The following is a 16,066-nucleotide window of genomic DNA, read 5'->3' as shown; positions in this document are numbered from 1 at the left end:
AATACCCTTCGTTGACACAAAAATAATCGCCACATTGTGCCGGGATGTTATTGGAAACCGTCCCCGAGAAGTGTATCGACGGTGGTAGGTAGATTCCTACTTCCTCCTGAAGGGTTAGCTTTGCGCAGTGGCAGTATCGTAGCCTATGAGGTTTATCCGAGGCGCGATTATTGCTAGTTGAAAACTTTACCCAATACCCCGCCGTGACGACTTGAAATATAGTCGGCATTGGCAATTTTTGACGGTCTTTACGGAGACTGATGTCTTTGTTAAATACTAAAATATGCTGTGTTTTTGGAGCTATTGCTCGACAGAAAATGTTTTAATTTTTGCATAGGCTGCTCTGTCTGGTTCTTCTTTTGCTTCCGGTTTGTAAGTAAGCTTAGTAACATTGATTTTATATTTATTTCAAACTGTTTATACAATAAAGTGAATGCTGTTTTTCGTCATTCTAAACTTTCTGGACAAACTTGCAAGGAGTAATATACTAAACTTTACCGTACTGAACTGCTGTTTGGTCGGCAACAGCAATTAGTGAGTTTAGAATTATAAGATTCCATCTGACATTTTAATTAAAATGTAGGTATTTACATATACTGGATTATTGGGTGTTTATTAACCTCTATGTGATGTTATTTTATTTGAAAACAACTTTATTGCGTCTAAGTCTTATCTCCAAAAAGGCATACCACATTGGATTTATAAGGTTCCATCTATGATCCAATCAAAAACATCAATGAATATGGGAGGACTAATCAAAATCCATCCTTTAGCCATGTATGCTGTGCTAGTTTATGTGTTAGTTAGTTGTTAGTTAGTTCGCAAATGTAACAATACCATTTGAAACCTGACATTGAATGACTTTATTGATGATTTTTAAAAATAGATAGCAGTAGTGAACTGTAAGTTAAAGCATATTTGTTAGCTATATTGGGGTTTGTTATCCATCTAGCAACTAAATGTGCAGTTAGCTGGCTTCATAGTAACTAACTAGTGAAATGTTCAGCACACTAGCTAGCTAACTAGTAAACTAGCCAACAAATCTAGATACTTTTAGAGCTTTTGTGTTCAGCAGTGCTGTCATTATGGCTATGTATCAATAACAGGGCCAGCTATAAAAAACTAAGTCGCGCAGTTCATATTTTGGTTCAAATAACAATGTTTTTATAACATTAAATAATAAACTCAAACATACAATGTGTCGCCCACCCTCTCCATCGGCTCCAATGCAATACTTTATATCTGGGTGGTGTTCCCAGGGGTGAGACAGGGAAGGAGGTAGTTATTACTGGCATTGTTCTCATTTCTTAGGACTACAGGTCTTGTGAGGATTTCTGGTAGGGAGTTCGTGGACGTCCCATTGGCCACAATGTAACTCAATGGATATGAAATACATATTGACTCATAAAGAAAAAACTGTTCTATATACGCTGCAGTGAATGTATTGTAGGAAATGTTCAGGAGACTCTATAAAGTAAATATATGCAAAGAAATCAATTAAACCTACAATATAGCAACCATATACATTGAGTTACATTGTGGCCAATGGGATCGGTGGAGTAAAATGCCAGGAACTTTTGCAAATACACAGTGCCCCTTGATTTCTTTGCATATATTTACTCTATAGAGTCCCCTGAACATTTCCTACAATACATTCACTGCGGTGTATTGAACAGTTTTTTCTCTGTATGTCAATATGTATTTCATATCCATCGAGTTACATTGCGGCAAATGGGATGGGCGGAGTAAAATGCCAGCAACAATTGCAAATACACAGTTCCCCTTGATTTTTTTTTGTTGCATATAATCACTCTATCCACTCTCCTTGAAATTTCCTACAATACATTCACTGCGGCGTATAGAATAGTTTTTTCTGTATGAGTCAATATGTATTTCATATCCATTGAGTTACATTGTGGAAAAACTGGTTGTGGAAATATTGTGTTGCTAGATGTAGCACACTATTCCCCATGATTAGACAGGTTTGTCTTACTCTACACACTCTCCTGAACATTTCCTACATTGCTTTCTCTGTGGAATATTCAATAGTTTATGAGCTATGAGGCAATATGTATTCCATATTCAGTCATTGGGATTGTCTGAATTTTGCCCTTGGAACGTGTTTTAATACCCACTTTTTATCGAAATTACTTTTAAATATGTTCATATTTGAATTGTTGTCAATGTTTGGACAGGTACATTTTCTTAAACAATTAATAAACTCAATTTATCTCAGTTTTGAAGTAATACGTTGGTATCTTTTATTTAGACAAATAAAAGATACTGTTTGTGTTCCTGATAGAAACTGGGTTGGCAAGGGAGAATTTAGGTCCTCCCTGGAGCTTACCCACACTCCTTTACAGTAGGTGGCGGTAATGCACCAATAGCGGTGGATGCCAACCGCCGTTAAACACCACAGAAGAAGACGACTAAGAAGAATCACCAAAGGAGTGGTGCTAGCAGAATGTTATATAACAAAGAACCAAACTACTACTACTATTACCTAGCTAGCAACATTGATACTACATATCGCCACGTATTGTCTGCCTAAACGGCTGTGGACTCTTTACAATGGCGCCGGCAAAAAAACGGAAACGCAACGAGAAAAGACAACACATTGCAGCCCTCATCCTAGCGAGAGGAGGGAGTAAAGGGATCCGCTTGAAGAATATAAAAATGCTAGCCGGTGTCCCCCTCATTGGATGGGTTTTGAGAGCTGCACTGGACTCCAAACAGTTTAACAGGTAATTTGCCTCAACCTAGGTGATGGTACATTTTATTCCTAAAATATCCACTGAATAATGACTAGTAGTAATGCAAACCAACTGCATTTTTAAATCTGGATAATATTGTGGATCCGAGTGATATGGTCTACGATGTTGTGTCAGTGTTTCAAGTCACAACTGATAAGCTGTTAGGTATAAACCCATGCCATGTCAGATTTCATTAATGGACCTGTCAAGAGGATGTTTGAAAATTAGTTTACTGTCTGACGTGGACAACACTGGATTGTTCTGACGTAGTCTAGCTTACTCGTTACAAAGTCTGAGGAATCAATCGTTTTCTTCCTCCTAGTGTATGGGTATCAACTGACCATGATGAAATTGAGAAGGTGGCCACGACGTGGGGAGCTCAGGTTCATCGTAGGAGCCCGGAAGTGTCTAAAGACTCCACTTGCTCCCTTGATGCTATCCAGGAATTTGCCAAAAATCACAAAGGTAGGGTGGTGACCCTCCATTGTTTTCCTTGTTGTACCTTAGTGCCTTTCAATAAAAGCCTGTGAACACCAGTGTATCTCATCAGTGTATGGATCATAGCTCAGTTGGTAGAGGGTATGGTTTGCAACTCCAAGGTTGTGGGTTTGGTCCCCTAAACCTAGAAAATATATGGACGATTTGGATGACCGCATCTGCTAATTGACTAAAATGTATGGAGTCTTTCAAACATACATTTGCATGTATGTGGAGAACTCTGATATGCACCCTAGGGGTCAAAGTTCACATTATGAGAGTTTCTTATGTACGGCCATTTACTAGTCTTTAGCTATCTAGGTTTTTATAAAATATATTTGCGATTACTACACTGCACAAACATACAAGCCCATGGATAATCCTGTGCTGTGCATTCTGCTGCCTGTTTTCTTTACCCAGAGGTGGATGTGGTCTGCAACATCCAGGCAACATCTCCCTGCCTCCACCCCTCCCACTTGAAGGAGGCCCTGGAGTTGATCACCAAACAGGGCTTCGAGTCAGTTTTCTCCGTGGTCCGACGACACCACTTCCGCTGGCAGGAGGTTAACATAGGAGGTAAGGAATGACAGTATTCTATTTAAGGCCTTATGGGCTGCTTCCTCAGTGCCGATTTACCCTGGTTTTGTATTTAAAAGCGAGAGCAATGGAGAGCAACCGTTTCTACGTTCTTTGTAGGTTAGGATTAGGCTTAATCTGTGTCGGGGAAACCCGCCTCTTAGGCTACTTTAGGGTTTAGTAGGTTTTTTTCTGACCGTGAGACAAGACCACGGAGAAGCGGTGGGACCCCAAATTTATTTTATTTGAAAATATGCCTGATTGTAAAGACGATGTAATTGTAGATTACTTCACGCCTGTACACCACAAACCAGTGGGCATCACAGTAGGGAGGTGAGGAGTCCGTAGACAAGGTAGTTTTCGTCCAAAACCAGGAACTAGTAATACAGCCTGTTAACTCACGTTCATGATCTTCAGCCTCCTCTTCCTCAGGCTTTGAGGTCACCAAACCCCTGAACCTGGATCCCAGGAAGCGGCCGCGGAGACAGGACTGGGCTGGGGAGCTCTGTGAGAACGGGTCCTTCTACTTCACCACCAGAAGGCTTATCGAGGAAGGCCAGATACAGGTGACATCCAGCCCTTTATTCAAGGAGCGTCTTGGAGTAGGAGTGCTTGTCTCCAGTCAGTCCCTTCCCTTTTTCAAACTTCAGACTACTTTTGGTCTTCAGATAGAGTCACAGTTGTGTATCTCTGCTGCTGGTGGTGACAGTGCCTGTTTTTGCTGACAGGGGATCTGTCAAAGTGTTTGTTCGGTGGATGTGAGCTTGACTAGAAATGAGACTTGGTGGGAGGTGGACGGTCTCACTGATCTGTGGTCCTGTCGGATCCTCTCCTGCCATCTGCAGTTAAACGCTAACATTCATGCCCTGTCTTCTCGGCTGTCGTCTTTCGACAGGGGGGAAAGTGTGCCTACTATGAGATGCTGCCGGAATATAGTGTCGACATTGATGTGGATATTGACTGGCCTGTGGCAGAACAGAGAGTGCTGAGGTAGTCTGCAATCACTGACTTGGTGCTCTTTCTCTCTGTCTCTCCATTTCTCTGTATCACTTTTTCCTGTCTGTTGAAATTCAAAGGGGCATGGGATCGTTTGTTTAAAGTTTTATTTACAGTAGCTAGGAGAACTCCTGAGTAGAAAACACGTCTAGGCATTTAAACTAGTTGAAAGTCTTGCATGGGTGGAGCTCTAACACACTCAAAGCATTAATGCTGCAGGTGCAACAGTGTGTAAATATGGCCACGAAATGGCTGCTTCAGACCTCCTCAAAATGTCTATTATGCAGAATTATTTATATCAAAATACTTTTGTGAGACTATGCATTATACAAACGTATTCCCCTGTGTGTTGGGTTGCTCTGTTTGCTGTAGGTTTGGTTACTTTGGCCAGGACAAACTCGAGGTGGTGCGTCTGCTGCTGTGTAAGATCTCCGGCTGTCTGACCGACGGATGCTTCCCAATCTCTGCCTCAGGACCGGAGATGGTCACTGTCAACGAAAAAGACATCAATGGGATTCGCATGCTGAAGCAAGAAGAGGTGGATGTACGTATGCTGTGAACACACAACAGAGAAAACGCATGCACGCACTCGCGCACGCGAGTACAGCTCTAAGATACAGCGACTAATACTGATGCTTGAAGATTGACATAATGCAGATTAAATGTAATTTGAAAGATCACATGGGAGAACAACTATTTTCAAAAGTTGCTAAAATAGTACCGTTAAGATCCTTTCAAGATTGTTGGAAATTGAACTGGGCTGTAGAAACTGGATCTTGACAAGGCAACACCTAGGTGTTGAACTAATAGCTTGTTTACATTATAAGAGACAATAAAACACTAGATAGACTTCTTATTTTGTATAATAATTTCCATTGTGTTTAAATTTGCACCAGCATGTTCAAGACGGGCCAAGCAGGATTGTGGCCGTCAATCGCAGGGAAGTTGAGCGATATGCGTACGCTCTGCATGGAACCATGATTCAATTCTGACACAATTGTCATCACACTTGCCAGACCCCAGGGGGCTCTATGAAAAATGTGTCACACGCTACCCCGAGCTACTAATATCTGCAGGTTTCCACAGCAAAATAATGTTCTTCTTTGATATCTCAGAAAGCTTTTAGCGTAATGAGAAAAACAAGCCATTATGGTTGGCGTAGTATATATATTTTTTTAAGCCTGTTTGAGTTCCTGTTTCAGAACCTGTTCTGTCTGCTTCGTACACCTCGTCATGTTTGGCTTGACAGCAAGTGTAAACCAACCGCCCACTTAACACACAACACAGACTGTTGACTTTAGCCATCACATTTCTTTATTACTTTACACTACGAATGACGCATGCATAGTATACTACCTCTGAATAGAATTACGCAGCACAATTCTGATATTTTTTCCACTAAGTGGTATTTTGGCCAATATTTTTACATCAATTTCTCTTCCAGGATGACTGGATTGGTTGAAAAAAAATCTAGAGTTGGACTCGTGAAGTTTAATTTAAGCTGTATTGCCCTTAAAGGGGCTTCAGTTGTGAACATTTTATCAAAGCCATTGGCTTGAATTTTCACTGAGATATAAAGTAGGAAAATAGAGCACTATTTAGGAATTACATTTTTGGTTGAGGCAGTGAAATGTGTCTGAAATGATGGGTTAGATTCATGAATTTGTCACAATTGGAAACAAACCAAATTTGTTGTCTTGGTGGTATCAGTGAAAACACTTTACATAGAGCGTGTTTACAAAAACGAACACTCCTACAAAACCTGGAGCATAACCTTTAGTTTTATTTTCCGCCTCCTCCAGGTGATCCTGATCTCATCCAACGAGGACCTCCTGCCAAAGGGTCTGGCTGAAAAACTGTCCAACATGACAGACTGTCAAGTCATAAAGCTGGAGAAAGACATCCAGGGAGAGGTCAAAGCCATTATGGACAGCAGGAAACTGGACTGGAAGGAGGTCGCTTACATGGGTAAATTCAGCATTCAATTATTTTTTTACTGAAAATTTGACTTCTACTTTTAGTACGGCATTTGAGTTTATACAGCACAGTTTAAAATATAATTAAATGTAATTGTTCTTAAATTCAAATCCCTTTTGAGAAATGCCAATGGACCTCAATGAATCTTTACTTTGACCCCTTCTGCCTGTGGAGTGGAGACGAGGTTATAATGTCAGACAGTCCATACCTTCGCCAAGTGTTTGTGGTGTGACGTTTTACACCAATGTTTCAGGGGGTCGAGACAGGAGTTACTAGCAACTGATGACCATTCCTGTGCCCTAGTTTCTGATTTTAATGTCAAGTCTTAGTAGTTGGAAAGTAGTTTGAAACCCGGTGCTAAATTACTGAAATACAAAATAGATGTAATTGGATCAGGCCTAACCAGTGCCACTTGATTCGAGATGTATATCTCTTGCAGGAAAGCCCTGGCATGCCATGCAAAGTCATTGAGTATGTATAGGCATGGTGAAAACAGCGCTGTGTAATTTGGGATTACATTTTAACAGGTGGTGAATGTGTATGATGGTCTCCAGGTATTTAGATCAGTTGCCTGGTTTGCTAAGTTCACTGCATTGTACTGTCCTGTACAGTTTGGTTTTATTGTTTCACCATTAGCATGGTATTTAAACATACAGAAATGAAGGAGATGGTGGAGATTTATTGGGTGCGTTGAACCGTTGTTTCAAAACTGTGTGGATAGTGCAGTGATACCCGATCTGTCATAGTTTTTATCATTTCTATGTTTTCGCGTTGTAATGCAATGTCTCTGCACAATGCTAATTATCATATGAATACTCCCAGAAATACCTTGTGTTCTTAAAAAAAAGAAAAAAAATGAATGTCCTCCTTCCTATAGGTAATGATGTACAAGATGTTGAGTGTCTGAACCTGGCAGGGCTGAGTGCAGTACCCACCGATGCACCTGTGGTAGCGCTAAATGCCGCTAAATACTCATGCCACAGTGCTGCAGGCAAAGGTGCTGTACGAGAATTTGCTGATCACATTTTGCTCCTCAAGAAGAAGGCCAAGGCTCAGATGGAACAGAACTGCATCCCCGGACAAATGCATTCAAACTGCACAGAGATACCACCCGTTGTGGAAATTCTGAACTAAGGTACAACTGAGAAATGTCTCTATTACGTGATATGTAACTAATCTTTGGATGTGATACACATGTCTGTATAAATATCAGAGCATCACTAGGTACACTGACCATCTGTTACTAGACCAAGAAGGTACCAGTCCTTTGCACATTCCTTAGGAATCTGTGTGACATAAGACAGATTTGCAGCATCTTACCACATCACTTTTTACACTACACGAATAATGATTGTAATGTCTTAATCATCTTTTGATGATTAAGACATCAAAAGACAAATAAACTGTTGTGCCAAGATAATTTTGCCTCTCTCCTTTCTCCTTTAAGAGTGTCGATCGATGGAATTGTCATCACAAACATTTCCAAAAAGTTGGGACACTGCGTAAAATGTAAATAAAAACAGAATGCAATGACGTGCAAATCCTTTAACCCTATATTTAATTAAACATTGTATGAAGATAACATATCAAAGATCAAGTTCAAAGTTCAAAAGGTTTATTGACTTGTTGTTATACTGTGATGATTCCATGTTCCCTCAATGTTTTTGAGAAACCATGGAAAAAGACAAAAGTGTAATTTTTCACCTCTCAAAGAGGCCACGAATGGAAACTAGGTTAGCAAGATGACCACAAAGCCTAAACATTTCACTGACAAAACATTTTAATTAAATGTTAAAGATAGTGGCCCAGAGAGTAGTGAGACAGTGACTGAACCAACAGAGAGCCAGCGGTGAGTAAGATTATAGGAATAATCCCTGACCCATAACCATAAACAGTACTGTATACATGGTTAGTATACAGGTGCTGGTCATAAAATTAGAATACCATCAAAAAGTGTATTTATTTCAGTAATTCCATTCAAAAAGTGAAACTTGTATAATGTATACATTCATTCCACAGACTGATATATTTCAAGTGTTTATTTCTTTTAATTTTGATGATTATAACTGACAACTAATGAAAAACCCAAATTCAGTATCTCCGTAAATTTGAATATTGTGAAAAGTTTCAATATTGAAGACACCTGGTGCCACACTCTAATCAGCTGATTAACCCTAATTAAATGGTCTCTCAGTCTAGTTCTGTAGGCAACACACTTGACAGCTGTCCAAAAGACGACCATTGACACCTTGCACAAGGAGGGCAAAACACAAAAGGTCATAGCTAAAGAGGCTGGCTGTTCACAGAGCTCTGTGTCCAAGCACATTAATAGATAGGCGAAGGGAAGGAAAATATGTGGTAGAAAAAAGTGTACAAGCAATAGGGAAAACCGCACCATGGAGAGGATTGTGAAACAAAACCCATTCAAAAATGTGGGGGAGATTCACAAAGAGTGGACTGCAGCTGTACTCAGTTCTTCAAGAACCACCACGCACAGACGTATGCAAGACATGGGTTTCAGCTGTCGCATTCCTTGTGTCAAGCCACTCTTGAACAAGACACAGTGTCAGAAGCGTCTCGTTTGGGCTAAAGACAAAAAGGATTGGACTGCTGCTGAGTTATGTTCTCTGATGAAAGTAAATTTAGCATTTCCTTTGGAAATCAAGGTCCCAGAGTCTAGAGGAAGAGAGGAGAGGCACATAATTCACATTGCTTGTCCAGTGTAAAGTCCAGTGTAAAGTTTCCACAGTCAGTGATGGTTTGGAGTGCCATGTCATCTGCTGGTGTTGGTCCACTGTGTTTTCTGAGGTCCAAGGTCAACGCAGCCGTCTACCAGGAAGTTTTAGAGCACTTCATGCTTCCTGCTGCTGACCAACTTTATGGAGATGCAGATTTCATTTTCCAACAGGACTTGGCACCTGCACACAATGCCAAAGCTACCAGTACCTGGTTTAAGGACCATGGTATCCCTGTTCTTAATTGGCCAGCAAACCTGCCTGACCTTAACCATATAGAAAATCAATGGGGTATTGTGAAGAGGAAGATGCAATACGCCAGATCCAACAACGCAGAGGAGCTGAAGGCCACTATCCGAGCAACCTGGGCTCTCGTAACACCTGAGCAGTGCCACAGACTGATCGACTCCATGCCACACCGCATTACTGCAGTAATTCAGGCAAAAGGAGCCCCAACTAAGTATTGAGTGCTGTACATGCTCATATTTTTCATGTTCATACTTTTCAGTTGGCCAACATTTCAAAAAATCTTTATGACCAGCACCTCTATACTAACCATGTATACAGTACTGTTTATGGTTATGGGTCAGGGATTATTCCTATAATCTTACCGCTGGCTCTCTGTTGGTTCAGTCCCTGTCTCACTAATTATTTCATAGGACATGGATGTCTGTAAAACATCCAAAACAATAGTACGTAATTTTGTTTATGGGCTGTTCTCAGAACATTTTGTTGCCACAATAATTATATAGGACCATAGCTACATCTAAAATGCTGAATGTGGAGTGTTAATAGGGACATTGTTCTCAGCTTCATGGGACATTTCTTAGAATTTCATGAAATTAGCTTTAAAATAAGGATCAATTCCTTGGAGAATTTGTAACATTTCAATAAATTTTTTACATTTATTAAGATAGGGAGGGGCTTCTAAAATTATTACATGAGGGGGCCAATGACGCCTATCACTTGTGTCCCCTAACACACACCTGACAACTCCCACCACCTAAGCCCTTTTTTGTTCCAGAAAACCCCCTGATATGTCAAATACTGATTAGTGGCTATTGGAGACATTTACCTTCTTTTTTCCTTTTCTAAACCTGCAGTGTAGATTTTCTAAAGAAATAAAGTAAGATTAAGGAGTTATTGGTATATCACCATTTCTGGAGGAAAAAAAAGTCTGGCTTTTCTTTTATGAAAAAGTGGTGAATTTAGGGAAGTTGCAAGATTACTGTAACCCTAGATTCACCCTAAATTCTGAAAAGTAACATGGGAAAACAGAAAGTTAACCAATACTCTGGTTAACCAACTCTGCCAAGTTCCTTTTACTAGGAACTCATGTTTTATGATAGAGGTCATTTAAATAATTATGACATTGAAGGGACTTATACATACTTAAGTTTGACTTTACAAAGTCAAATGTCGGCTTTTATCTAGTATACATTTTTACTTTCATTGATGTTAATTTTCCAGTCATTTTAAATTTGACAACACACTCTAAACTTACATGTAAAAAGTTAATTTGCAACCGATTGTAAAAAATGTGCTACAATAGCAACGTAACTTAATTTGCCAATGAAGAGCTCAACTGTGCCATTTTAGGGCGTACTTCAAATACGAAGCTGAAGGTGAATAGATATGTGGTATCCTTTCCCAGAACATATATGCAAGCATTCATTGTAGCATGGCAACATGCTCAGGACAAGAGTGTCTGCTAAATTATCTAAATGTTCTTCCATTTCTATGTGATTGTTTGTGCTCATCTGTATTTTCTGAATTACTGTGCTTGGCTCTGCGTCGTCTGAAAATTAAAACTGATGACCGCTCTTTGTCTAAGTGGTGTGGTGAATTATCACCCTAGTAACCTTTGTCTCCCAGGCTCATTTTAAAAGCCAGCATTGGCCCTCTTTACTGGAGGGGTGGTGTCCATGTTGGCCCTGTTAGCAGGTGTATATTTGTTCAGTCATCTGTGTAGAATCAGATCATCAGCTGACAGGAACATGAATCCTACACTGTTTTAATGCCCCGTTATAAGAACCGAATGACCGAGTTCTAAACAATGTCAGTCTTGGTCATTGGGTTGCTGTTGAGTGTCTTGTACTTAAGAATAAATATTGATTTTAAAGTTTGTCAGGGCTTTACAGTGCTTTATCCTAATATTGTCTGTTAAATGAAAATCCTTGCTTTCAGAGCCTGGCATTCCATACTTAGTTAGAATCAACTTTGAGTAAGATGTTTTCTACAGTCATCAAACTGTCTTTTCTGGAGACAGCTGTCAATACATTTGGAAAATAATTCTAAAACAATGATGTATTAATATGCATGATCTTTTAGCACATTTCCTTAATCAATTTGATTATTTTGAAATGGTAACATTCTGCTGACAAATTAACATAATTGGTACTTTTGATGTGCTTATTCTGCTGAAGAATTAACATCTCTGACACTTCTTTGCTACTGTTGTGAATGAGTTGACAGATTTGGAGTGTTTTTGTAAAGAAGAGTGGGCAAATATTGCCACGTCAAGATGTGCCATGCTAATAGACTCCTACCCAAAAAGACTGAGTGCTGTAATAAAATCAAAAGGTGCTTCAACAAAGTTTAACATTTTTCCCCTCAAAGATTTCAGTTTGTTTTTAACTTGAATTGTTCACGTTATAGGTCACATTAACGGTGGAAAAAGTTCTGACAATGATTCATCTTTGTCTCATTCTTTGACATCACAAGAACCTGGATTTTAATAGGGGTGTGTAGACATTTTATATCTTTTTAAACCCTATATTCAATAAACAATACCATTTCTCGGTTTCAACGTTTGATGTATTGTCGTTGTGCTATTTATTTTCATTGAATATAGGGTTTAAATTATTTGCACATCATTGGAATTCTGTTTTTCTTTACATTTTACACAGTGTCCCAACTTTTTTGGAAACGAGGTTGTAAATTCATGCTTACAGAGCCTCTTGCCGCGTGCATAATCTTATAGGTCTAAATTATGCTCAGAATGCCACACTAGCCTGTTGACTACTGACTCAAACTTACAGTGGGTATAGCCACAACTTTCTGGTTTCCTCTTAGGAAGACTTTTCCTTGGTAAACCAAATCAATCAATCAATCAAAATTTATTTATAAAGCGCTTTTTACAACAGCAGTTGTCACAAAGTGCTTTACAGAGACACCCGGCCTTAAACCCCAAGGAGCAAACAACAGTAGCGTTGAAATTCAGTGGCTAGGAAAAACTCCCTAAGAAGGTCGAATTTTAGGAAGAAACCTAGAGAGGACCCAGGCTCAGAGGGGTGACCAGTCCTCTTCTGGCTGTGCCGGGTGAGATATTAAGAGTCCAATTGGAATAATAAATAAATTTCTCTTGGCTAAATCCAGAGTATATTTGATTTTAGACTAGGTCAGAAGTATGACCAGGTGGACAAGGACAGGAACAGCAACGGTCCCCCCAAACCAGGTAATCCGCAGGTGTGGACCAGGACCTCATCTCCTTCTAAAATTTAAAATTGGAGGAAACTGAGAAAAGTTAGTAGTACATCCCTCATGTCCCCCAGCACAATAATATAGCAGCGTAACACCTTGGAAACTGAGACGAAACCTTTTGAAAGAATTTTGTGAAGTTGCAAGAAACTTACCCAATATTCAGTTGAACTTATAGTACTCTGTCTAGTTCTGTTTAATAGGAACTCATGTTTTATGAAAGAGATAAATTAAATAATCATGACACTGCAGTGATGAATGCCTATATAAGTCACAGTATGTAACCTAGAGACCAAAGAGGTTTGCCTATTGTACTAGCCCTTTGCATTTTGAAGCAAATAATTATTCTAAGAGCCCTCTCAACAAAGTGAACTTGTTCCTGTGGATCCCTGTGTACAGCAGTCATAGAAGCCAAGATGACCTCCCGAATGTGCCATGAAGACCAAGAATTGCTGTGTTCACTGAAAACTAGTGGAGGAACATTGTTCTGCACTCAAGGAGCTCAGAGCCACTGTGGAGGAACTGAAGAAAGAGAACCAAGCCAGACCAAAGGTGGCTTTCTCAGCTGCGCTGTCAGAATCCAAAGGACCATTTGACACAGATACCACCCTGGTCTACAAGCAAGTCATCACCAACATTGGCAACGCTTATAGTCCATCAACTGGCGTTTTTAAGGCTCCGGTGAGCGGAACCTACTACTTCAGATTCACTGCCTTTTCACTCACCAACAACCATAGAAGAGTGTCCCTGTACAAAGGTGGTCAACTCGTGGTGACTGTGACTGACGTCCAGTCAGACCAAGATGGAGAAGACAGTTCATCCAATGGAGTCACGCTGCAGTTGGAGAAAGGAGAAGAGGTCTACACACAGCTGAAGGCCCAACATCATGTCTATGATGATGGGGCTTACCACACCACCTTTACTGGCTTCCTGATCTTCCCTTAGAAGACAGGTTATTAACTGATAGTAAAACCGGCCGTTGATTATAAAGTCAAATATCTGTTTTTATTTACAGTGTTTTACTTGATTTGATGTTAAAATGTCCAGTAATTTAGAATTTGAAAACAATTCTTTACACAATTAATATAATCCTTTTTATGTGATTGCTTATTCCCAGAGCACTCTGCAATAAATTTGACATTGAGCATTGCTCCGACTCGAGTCTCCTACTTGGATCTGGAAATGTTTCCAACAGAGGAAACAATACATTACTGCTGTCACTGAAAACCACAGAACCCTTGGCACATAACCAGAAAAGTGTCACAATTTGGAAATGAAAAGCTGAACAGTTGCCAGTTGCTGAGGGTCACAGCACAGGGGAAGAAAATGTTCAGGAAGCAGTATTCTTTGGTCATGACTGACTTGTACTGTAGTAAGGGGGAATAAAGGTAAACCTTTTCGAATGCTACTGAGTGGACAGGTAGGAGAATTAGTGCAAAAGAGAATCTTTGACCTATATGATAATTTAATATCTTATAATCTGACTCCATATTGTTTGTAAACATATGCAATCATAAATGACCATGACATGCTGTAAGTGCTTAGAAAAGGTAGCTAATCTTTTGTCACAAACCAAACATTTATAAGATCATGTGTTTCACGGCATTCAAGTACAGAAAACAAGGGATTGTGTGACAACCCGGAACTCAGGGACGATTAGTCTGGTCACCTCAATATATGTATGTGTGTGTGCCTATATCAGTTATCATAAGCACCCACAAGGTACCCACAAGGTACTTATAATACCTATATAGTAAAATGACAAGTGTTCTTGGGGCTACACAGAATGTTATGATGCCCACAACTCAGAGATGTGTCATGTGTTTCTGGGCCTAACCAGACGGCTTCGAAAATCCAGGACGCAGGGGACACCAAGTCTGGTCGCTTAGACTTATGCATGTTGTTATCAGTAGCCCTACGAGCTGGAGTGTGAAGATGAACGAGGAATGCAGTAGTAATCTATATTGCTAAGGAATACAATGTATTCCAATCAAGTAATTAAGTTACAATACAAAACAGTTACACACCAAAGTAAATTCAACACTACTGTTGTTTGCTCCTTGGGGTTTAAGGCTGGATGTCTCTGTAAAAGCACTTTGTGACGACTACTGTGACAAATACATTTGATTGATTGATTTATTATATATTGACATATATTTAGAAAACAGTAAAAAAAAGTATATACACACTAATATACAGTATCTCACAAAAGTGAGTACACCCCTCAAATGTTTGCAAATATTTGATTTTATCTTTTCATGTGACAACACTGAAGAAATGACACTATGCTGCAATGTAAATCAGTGAGTGTACAGCTTGTATAAGTGTACATTTGCTGTCCCCTCAAAATAACTCAACACACTGCCGTTAATGTCTAAATGGCTGGCATGTGCAGCACCAAACAGTGAAACAGACAATGACACAATAACCTTTCAGGTACGGGTGAGAATGAGATACCTAAACAGACCATAAAAACCTAAATAGAAACCTAAATGAAAAACCTAAATAAATCATAATTACTAACTCAAAACAGGTGTGTGTGTGATGGGTCCGCCGCTGCCGTCTGCTCCAGTCAGCAGTAGTACACCGTCAAGGTGCCATAACAACTGCGAATAAGGGTCCTTATTAAATAAGGATGACTGACTAACCAGTTATTTCTTTAGTTGCATTTACAATGTATTTAATATAAATTATGGTAAATATATACTGTACAATTTACAAATCGGCTCTTGTTTGTAAAAGATAATCATTATCTTTAAGGTCTAGACTGGTGGTTACAAGTTTGCTCCCAATTTGGCCAACGAAAATTATGTTAAACCCACTATAACAAGGAGATTCTCTGGAAAATATTGTCTTGAAGGTTAATTCCATAATGCATATTCATATATTTCATTATTTTAACACATAATTCAACGTTAAAATATATGACATGCATTGTCAAGTGTATTTATAACTTCATGGCTTCCCACACTTGAAAAGGGAAGGAATTGACCAGACTCAGGATTTCACTCGTTCTTCAATTTATTTGACCAGTAACAAGAAAGGTGTAACATACAAAAAATAACATTAAAT

At 39.5% G+C, this 16,066-nt stretch overlaps 2 protein-coding genes and 1 non-coding gene across 6 annotated transcripts; all 3 read left to right on the top strand.

Annotated features, from left to right (window-relative positions):
- The first annotated feature begins 116 nt into the window (after window positions 1–116).
- On the top strand, window positions 117–257 carry LOC114830164. The gene has a single exon (XR_003777889.2). It is a non-coding gene; the product is annotated as a U4 spliceosomal RNA (small nuclear RNA).
- Window positions 258–2,378: 2,121 nt separating this feature from the next.
- cmasa (cytidine monophosphate N-acetylneuraminic acid synthetase a) lies at window positions 2,379–13,481 on the top strand. Of its 4 annotated transcripts, none has more exons than XM_034290139.1 (9): window positions 2,383–2,744; window positions 3,076–3,218; window positions 3,651–3,806; window positions 4,224–4,372; window positions 4,702–4,796; window positions 5,175–5,346; window positions 6,605–6,770; window positions 7,657–7,914; window positions 13,397–13,481. In XM_034290139.1, exons 1-8 carry the CDS (start codon window positions 2,572–2,574, stop codon window positions 7,911–7,913), a joined length of 1,311 nt encoding a protein of 436 aa, XP_034146030.1. In that variant the 5' UTR covers window positions 2,383–2,571; the 3' UTR covers window position 7,914; window positions 13,397–13,481. The 4 variants fall into 4 exon arrangements, with proteins under 4 accessions (XP_010867451.4, XP_034146030.1, XP_034146029.1 ...); XM_034290138.1 differs by having other exon boundaries at window positions 13,394–13,481; XM_010869149.5 differs by lacking the exon at window positions 13,397–13,481 and having other exon boundaries at window positions 2,379–2,744; window positions 7,657–8,199.
- LOC105009721 (complement C1q-like protein 2) lies at window positions 13,460–14,138 on the top strand (the record flags this gene model as incomplete). Its single annotated transcript, XM_034290265.1, has 1 exon — window positions 13,460–14,138. A coding segment is annotated over one exon (480 nt), but the record flags the coding sequence as incomplete, so codon positions are not given.
- Between the last annotated feature and the right edge of the window lie 1,928 nt (window positions 14,139–16,066).

This window comes from Esox lucius, chromosome 23 (assembly GCF_011004845.1).
Source record: "Esox lucius isolate fEsoLuc1 chromosome 23, fEsoLuc1.pri, whole genome shotgun sequence".
Taxonomy (NCBI): domain Eukaryota; kingdom Metazoa; phylum Chordata; class Actinopteri; order Esociformes; family Esocidae; genus Esox; species Esox lucius.
The sequence above is the reverse complement of the archived record's forward strand: the minus strand, read 5'-3'. Positions and strand labels throughout refer to the sequence as shown.

Coding starts and splice junctions, on each gene's coding strand:
- cmasa (XM_034290139.1), top strand. CDS start 2,572: ATGGCGCCGGCAAAAAAACGGAAACGCAACGAGAAAAGACAACACATT. Junction 3,807..4,223: donor GCAGGAGGTTAACATAGGAG/GTAAGGAATGAC, acceptor CATGATCTTCAG/CCTCCTCTTCCTCAGGCTTT. Junction 4,797..5,174: donor GCAGAACAGAGAGTGCTGAG/GTAGTCTGCAAT, acceptor TGTTTGCTGTAG/GTTTGGTTACTTTGGCCAGG.